The 8,758-nt window shown below is 32.6% G+C and overlaps 1 protein-coding gene across 1 annotated transcript; it reads left to right on the forward strand.

Moving 5' to 3' along the window:
* The first annotated feature begins 1,916 nt into the window (after positions 1-1,916).
* Positions 1,917-3,875, forward strand: LOC133825334 (uncharacterized). The gene is made up of 3 exons (XM_062258292.1): positions 1,917-1,948; positions 2,045-3,596; positions 3,693-3,875. Exons 1-3 carry the CDS (start codon positions 1,917-1,919, stop codon positions 3,873-3,875), a joined length of 1,767 nt encoding a protein of 588 aa, XP_062114276.1.
* The last annotated feature ends 4,883 nt before the right edge of the window (positions 3,876-8,758 follow it).

The raw sequence follows: 8,758 nt of genomic DNA on the forward strand, positions 1-8,758 counted from the left end.
ACATTATTATATATATATGATAATGTAAATATTTCGTTTTTTTTAATAACTACGAAAATAATTGAAACATTATTTATCAAAACAATAATATAATAGAAAGTTATATAACGTTTATATAAGTGCATTGCATGATGTTAAAGACCAAGTATGATTTTATGAGTAAAACTCATAATAGAGTGAAAGAAAGAAGGGGCAGAAATTGATCATAATATTTGAATAATAATGCATCTGATCCGATGTGTTTTTTTCGCTTTGGTGTGCTGAATTTGGAGTGTCGAGGCATGGCGTAGGTTCCTGGTAAGCTGACAAAGGGGTTTCACTCCACCAGTTTATACTCTCCCCAAACCCAATTATATTCTAATTAATTAATTAATTAGTATATTTATTTATCTATTTTCAAATAAATAATGGTACACCAAATCAAATCGATTTGCAATTGGCAATTTGAATTGGAGACTATTGTGGAAGAGATATCGGAAGAATTTGACGAGGACGTCGAGTACTACGTCTACGTGGGCGACCATAATAATAATAATAATCACATCAACACTTGTTATTACCAATATAACTTAACTTAAATTGTTCTCTTTTTAGGGAAAGTTTGGTATCTACACCTAGATTAGTCATACTGTTGTTTAGTATGAACTAGGAAAATCCTAAAACGTAGAAAATGCACCAAGTTTTAGTGGAAATTGAGTGCTGTAATTAGTGTTACTTGTGGTTGTGGTTGTAATCGACAGTACTTCATGGGCTTTTGTTCACGTTTGTAGTTTGTACACAGTATTTTCAAGAATGTGTATGAAGAAAATAATTACATGGAGCCATATATAGCTTTAATCGATCTTACGTGTACGTATGGGTTTATTATATCTGTGTATTTATATGTATTGAAAGAATGTTAGCTACTTGTTGTCTTTGGTTGATTTGTGTTGAATTTCATTTTCTTATCTATAGTATTTACAAGTTATATTAAATATAAGAAAGTGAAACTAATTTTCATTTCCATTCAAGATATTTGGTTTCGTTTGTCTATTAATTGTTTTAATGTTTGCACAATAACTCTCTCCTTTGCTCATTATTGTATTCTCTCAAACTTGTTCCTCATATTTTTCTTAAGGTGGCATAACATACAGGCAGTAACTTATATATCTTCTCTGTTATTTTTTTATTATTATTATTTGTTATCATTTTATTGATTACACCCTAAAAACTTCATATTGTGCATTGTTGCAGGTACTTTTCCTTCGGTTAAAGAGAGAAGACATTTCTACCTTAGGTTAAAGAGAGAGAGAGAAGATATTTCTGTAGAGCATCAGGTTTAATCCTTAATGGGCTTATATGCTTATAGAGATTGAATGATCTTATTTGTTTGTTATTCTGTTTAAATCAAACTTGAACTAAATTTATTGTTTGTATTGGTATTATCTCTTGTTGTAAATGTTATACTCATGATCAAATAACAAAGTCAGTAGTTAAAAGGAAACTCTTTCTCAAAACTAGAACAACATATTCAATGGCACATTTAAATAAATGTGTAGAGTGCAGAATGTAATGTTAGTAAAAACAGAAGTGAACCAAAATGAATATAGCCCAGAAAACTAAATAGAGAAGAAGAAAAGAAATAATGAAACCAACACAAGAATTATATTGGTTGAAGAACAAAGATCACTGTGATCTTTGTCTCTACTCCAGTTTCGAACTTGATCTCATATTCTTTATTGAACAATTGATAAAGTATGAATCCTATAAGGCAAAGTATCTTTGCCTATATATGTCACACTCCTCACATATAAATAAATTTATAAACAACTAAATATCTCTGTCCTATTTTCTCTTGATCTGATTTTTTTGTTTTTTTGATTATGAAGAAGACTAGGACTTATATAGATAGCTTAGATAGCAGCTAAGTGAAGAAAATGTTGAACAAAAATTGGGTGAAACTAAACAGGTATTATTTCAAAAATAACTTTAAATTTCAAGTAATATTGAAGGCCTAAGAAAATATATTAAGGTTAATCTCTTTTTTTTTTAAAAAAATATGTAGAGCTACAAAAGAGTACACGGATGCGGCATGGGACTTTGTGAAAATGGTAGAAAGAAATTATGGTTTTCCAAATAAAATTATCTGTCCTTGTAAGAAGTGTCGAAACTTAAATCATCATTGTGTTGATGATGTTTTTGAGCACTTAGTTATAACCGGAATGGATCCAACTTATCGTATTTGGGTTCACCATGGAGAGCAACCCATTGATACTCAAGTTGACGAAGTTTCGAATGATATGGATGCATTTGATTTATACACGACTGCTGCCATGGATGATGTGGACAATAATATAGGTTGTGGAGGTGGTGAAGACGATGAATTTGTTAACGAAGATCTTCAAAAGAAGTTGGAGGATGCGGAATCTCCTTTATATGAAGGGTGTGAGAAATGCACAAAACTTTCATCAATTGTAGCTTTATATAGGTTGAAGAATCTGAATGGTTGGACAGACAAAAGTTTTACTGGACTATTAGAACTCCTTTGTGATATGTTTCCCAAAAACAATGTACTTCCTGATTCCATGTACTCAGTTAGGAAATTTTTGAGAAATTTTGATTTGAAATATGAAAAGATTGATGCTTGTATTAATGATTGTTGCTTATTTAGAAAGGAGAAGGATAAAATGGATGTTTGTCCTAAGTGTAGTGTTTCTAGATGGAAAGTTGATAAACACACAAAGAATGTTAAAGTTGGTGAGGCTGCCAAAGTTTTGAGGTATTTTCCGATAATACCCCGATTGAAAAGATTGTTTAGATCAAAAGAAATGGCTGAAAACTTAAGGTGGCATTTCACTCATAAAAGTATTGATGGGAAGATGCGACATCCAGCGGATACACCTGCTTGGGATTCCATTAATGAAAGATGGCCAGAGTTTAATCTTGAACCACGCAACCTTAGGCTCGGACTAGCTGCTGATGGAATTAACCCCTATAAAAGTCTAAGCTCCACTTATAGTTGTTGGCCAGTGATGCTTGTTATCTATAATTTACCACCTTGGTTGTGCATGAGGGACGGAAATACATTTTTGTCATTATTGATTCCAGGTCGTAAACAACGTGGAAATGATATTGATATTTATTTGGAGCCTCTTATTGAAGACTTAAACAAATTGTGGAATAATGGAGTGCATACTTATGATGCATTCGACAAAAGCTCCTTCAATTTGAAGGCAATGTTGTTGTGGACAATAAACGATTTTCCTGCATATGGAAATCTTGCTGGGTGTACAACCAAAGGCAAGACAGCTTGCCCGATTTGTGGTAATGATACATGTGCAACTAGGCTGAAACATAGTAAAAAATTTTCATACCAAAATACTAGGAGATTTCTCCCGTTTGATCATCCATATCGGTCTAAGAAAGCATGGTTCAATGGAGCTACAGAAGAAAGAGGCCCCCCTAAAGTTTTGAGTTGCAGTGAAATTGTTGAAGAACTAAATCAAATTACCAACGATTTTGGAAAAAATATGAATCCCAAAAAAAGGAGTCGGGATAATAAGGTGGAAGGAATGTGGAAGAAGAAATCTATATTTTTCAATCTACCATATTGGGAGGTTAGTTTAATATATTTTGAAGTTATTTAAAATTGAAAGTTTAAGCTTATAAAATGTAACTTCAATTTGTTGATGATGTGTCTTTAATCTTTGTAGGTTTTGTTAGTTCGTCATAATTTGGATGTTATGCATATAGAAAAAAATGTGTGTGATAGTATTATTAGCACATTGTTGGACTTGAATGGAAAATCCAAAGATCATCTTAATGCTCGATTGGATTTAAAGGATTTGGGTATCAAGAAGGCCTTGCATCCGGTGGAGAAAGATGGGATTATATGACTTCCAGCAACATCTTACACACTTTCTAGATCAGAAAAGAAAATGTTTTGCCAAAGGTTATTTGATTTAAAGTTACCTGATGGTTATAGCTCAAACATTAGTAACTGTGTAGTAGTTGAGGAACGTAAGTTGATGGGGCTTAAGTCTCATGATTTCCATGTATTAATGCAACAATTGCTGGTAGTGGCCATTCGAGGATTGATGGAGGATGGTCCAAGGATGGTCCACGAGAAGTGTTATTATGTGGTCTTGTTCAATTTCGATGGATGTATCACTTTGAAAGGTAAATATTATTAGTAACCTTTCAATAGTATAACATGAATTTCCCTTAACTAATGAGGAAGGTTCCTTCTTTATTTGTAGATATATGAAGTTACTTAAAGGGTATGTGATGCAACCTACACATCCCGAAGCATCTATTGCTGAACGTTACATTGCAGATGAGTCAATGCGCTTTTGTGCATCATTTTTGAAACAATCTAATGACGAAGGTTCCTTCATTGGACGTAATGAATATAATGATAGTGATGTGATACTTGAAGGTCGTCTACTTCATCGTGGTGTAACTGTTACACTAAATGATAAGGATCTAGCTAGTGCACATCGCTATGTATTATTCAATTTAGCTGTCACAGAGCAATATTTAGAGTGAGTGGATAAACTTATTATCTTCTAATTTCACTATCGCTTAATTATTGATGGTGATTAATTTTTTTTTTAAATATAGGATGCATCTACAACAACTGAAAAAGAATAACAATACTTTAAGAACCAATCACACTCTACTTTGGAAACAACATACTGAGCTTTTTCCCTTGTGGTTAGAAGAAAAGGTATGGGCCAATACACTATTTAATTTGTATTAATTTGAAATTATGATGAAATTATGTGATAAAAATGTTTCCTTCTGTAGATTTCTACAGCAGAATTTGATGCTATGTTATCAAGATTAGCACATGGTCCTCGTAAAGCAGTCATATCCTATAAGGGATATGTTATTAGTGGGCAGCGATTTCATACTAAGGATGCAGAGAGAACGACACAAAATAGTGGTGTTTATATGGAAGCAACAACAATGTGTAGATCTAGTGCTAAAGATGATGCACAATTGGCTGATGTTGTAGGATATTATGGGTTAATTAATCAGATTATACTCTTGGACTATTACAGTTTTCATATCCCTTTATTTAGGTGCAATTGGGCACATGTTGGCAAGGGTGTAAAGAAGGTTGATTGGTATACTCTTGTAAACCTACACCAAGGACAAAAAGAGTTTGTTAGAGAACCATTTATACTTGCTTCACAAGCTAAACATATATTTTACACAAGGGAGAATGAAAATTCAAATTGGTATATTGTGTTAAAGGCTCCACCAAGAGGACACTACGAATCAGAAATATATGATGACCAACATGATGAGAATCCGATTGCTCAAAGTTAAAAAGTACAACATTTTCTTATTAATCATAAAATGTATAGTCATTACTTTTTTATGATTTTTGTGTGTGCGTTTAGTATGATTTTTTTTTATTATTGTACTTATTAAGTTTCTTGAACTGCTTTAAAAATTGTTTCCTTAACTTGAGCATTGTGATTGTCATATTTAAAATACATGTTTTTGTATGATGCAAATTTAGTGCATATTTCAAATTACTTTTAACTAAATCTCTTAATCTCTTAATCTTATACAGGTACAATATGGAGACTAGAAAAAAGAAGCAGGATGGAAGTTTAGTCAATGAAAAGGATGGAGGTTTAGTCAATGAAAAGGAGGTTGGATCACCTTCAACTCAAGTTCACTTGCAACTTGGTGCTTTGAAAGCAATTGTGGCAAAAAAGAGGAGGCAATTAGCAGCTAAGTTTGGAAATTTGGCAGAGAAGAAGAAATCGAAGCTTCGTTTTGCATCCTCTACTAAAGTTGTAATGGATTCACCACCTGCATCTAAAAGATCTTATGAAGCAGCGTTTGGTATAAATCCAACAAATGAGGATGACAACGAAGATGAAAACATGTCCCCACAACGAGCAACTGCGTTAGGTAGAACCCAAGCAACATCTCCACTCCACAACCTGAACAAAACAAGAAGATCTCTGCACCATTTTGTTGACAATGATTTTGAAGATGATTTTAACACTCCACAAAAGAATTCAGAAACTATGATGAACGAGTCACCCAAGTCTAGGTTGATTAGGCCATCAACCAAAGGTTCTCCTGCTGCTAATACAAGGTCCTCCCATCGCCAATCTATTGCTCATGAAGAAGATGTGCCTCTCAATAATAATCAGGAAGAATTTCTAGTTAACTCTACAGAGCATGTCACTCAAAACAAAAGAAAAAGAGGCCCAACAAAGCTGAAAGGTATTGCTCTCCAACCTGATGGTTGTATTACTGTAAGGTTTAATGCAAGAGGGCAAGCTGTAGGGGAAGGCTCGGTTAGTCTTTCATCATTTACAGGTCCTCTTGTAAGGGAACTTGTACCATACACAATAGCTGATGGGCGAAAGGTTCCAAAATCAATGAAAGATATTTTGTGGTCAACAATCCAGGTTCTAAACTTATATTTATTCATGTGTTAAAATCTTTTATTTTTAGGTGAATACTCATAAATTAATATTTAATGTGAATGCAGACAAGGTATAAGGTGGACAAAGATTGGGAACGAGACTGGTGTATGAAAGTAATGGGAGACCTGTGGAGATCTTCCAAGTCCAGGCTAGTTACTAAGCTGAACGAGCTACCAAATGAACAAGAACGACTAAAATTAAAGCCTGATAATATCAAATCAGAAACTGAATGGAGAGTATTTGTGCGTGAAAAAAACCAGTAAACAATTTCAGTTAACCAAAATTTCGATATATGTATTATATAGATTCTGCTTATTACAAATAAATTGGGTACCATACTTATTTCAGTTTGGTTTATTATCAAGAGAAAGATTGAGAAAAAAAAAACACTCATTGCTTACTTAGCTGTTACATCTCTGATATTGATGAATTATAGTTTTAATGCTTTTGGTATCTATAATCATGGTGTTCACTATAAACAGTAGCAGGTTTAATTTTCATTAAAGTTGTATTTAGCAAAAGAAGTTCATTATTCTTTTGCACTTGCTGCTAAGGTTGTTTATAGTACACATTAAGTTATGCTTTCCCTTGTATTTAAAAATTGAATTGAGTATATATATAAATGTATATATTTGAGCAATAGTTACACTGTCATTTAAAACTTGAACTGAATATATATATTCTATTTAAAAACTTGAACTGAACTATTTTCTTTGCTGCCATAGTTACTATTTTATTGCTGAAATATTTTTCTGTGTACTGTGTTTACTATTTCATTGCTAGAATACTGGTTCTGTATGTTTCTTTTACTGCTGGAGTGTTTACTGTTGGAGTGTTTATTACATACTCTTTTCTTTGCTGCCATAGTTACTGTTTTATTGTTGAAAAACTATTATGTGTACTGTGTTTACTGTTTTATTGCTAGAATACTGGTTTAGTTTTTTTGTTTTACCGCTGGAGTGTTTGGTATTCTGTATGTTCAATCGCTGGTTCATTTCTTATTTATTTTAGGCGATTAGCAATAAGTTTAAAGAGATGAGGAAGAAACAACTCCCACATACATGCAGCAGGAGAGGATATGCTCGAACAATGGATGACATGGTAAAAATTTAATAAATATTATTGGTAGCTAAACATAAGAAAATATATGTTCTCTTTCTGAAAAATGTACTTGGATACAGAGTAGGGAAAGCTCAAAACCTGTAACAAGAGTTCAAGCTTTCTTAAAGACACACACAAAGAAGAATGGTGAACCTGTGAATGCACAAGCTGCTGAAGTTATTGTAAGTAATTTACCCTTTGTTTGTAGAAACATATGTATTTGTATGCACATAGACTTATTTAACAGTCAACTTGAAATGATTTATAGGAGAAGCTACAAGTTCTTGCAAATGAAAAACCAGATTCATGCACAACACAGAATACTGTACAAGATGCTCTCACTATTATATTTGGTCCTGACAAGAATGGTAGATCATTAGCTAATGGGAGGGGAGTAACTAATACAAAGTTAGCTATTCTAAGAGCAAGAGATGACCATATTTCACAATTGGAATCAAATCAATGTGAGATGAAGAATAAAATGTCTGAGATGATGAATCTTATTAATACTATTGCAAAAAGTGTAAACATTAAGGTAAATTAAATTAATTGACTTCTGTTTATTTTACTCTATTCATTGAAAATTATAAATGACTAAATTATTCTCAAACTTGTAGGGGTTTACTCAACCAAGTGAAGCGGAGTCACACATGCCTTCTCCTATGGTAACTACAATTTTAATTACTACCTATCATTTCACTTTTAATTTTTTAAGTATCAATATTATCTATAAATAAATATATATTTTATCATGTAACAGAGTGTTAATAATCTGAAGTTCACTCCTGAAAACAATGCTTGCAATTTACTTGATTGGAATGGAAGTGGAGAAATTGTTGCAGAAGGTCGATGGTCTTCTAGTGATCCTTTATGTGAGGTGCATCATCTTCGTCTTGGGCTTAATGCAATGAGAGTTTGGGTTGATGTTGCTAAGAAACCTACTGCATATTTATGGAGACCAACATCACATATGAGTACAATTGAAGAAGCGGTTGGTTGCACTATTGCTTGGCCTTCTAATAAAGTTACAATGAGGTAAAATTTCATGCAACTTAAAAATTATTTATAAATAGTACAACAAATCAGCTGTAGTAACTAATTATATCATCAAAATATATAGGAAATGAACATAATGGATGAAATTCAATTGTTTCTTGGTAGATATCTTTGGTACGTATCTTTGCATAAAATTAACTAATGAATGAACATGTGTTTTC

The sequence above is a fragment of the Humulus lupulus genome, chromosome 3 (assembly GCF_963169125.1).
Source record: "Humulus lupulus chromosome 3, drHumLupu1.1, whole genome shotgun sequence".
NCBI classification, from domain to species: Eukaryota; Viridiplantae; Streptophyta; class Magnoliopsida; order Rosales; family Cannabaceae; genus Humulus; species Humulus lupulus.

Excerpts from the sequence above, each read along its gene's own strand:
- LOC133825334 (XM_062258292.1), top strand. The coding sequence starts at position 1,917 with ATGTTGAACAAAAATTGGGTGAAACTAAACAG. Across the intron at positions 1,949-2,044 it reads AATTGGGTGAAACTAAACAG|AGCTACAAAAGAGTACACGG; the intron begins GTATTATTTCAA and ends AAAAATATGTAG. Across the intron at positions 3,597-3,692 it reads TCAATCTACCATATTGGGAG|GTTTTGTTAGTTCGTCATAA; the intron begins GTTAGTTTAATA and ends TAATCTTTGTAG.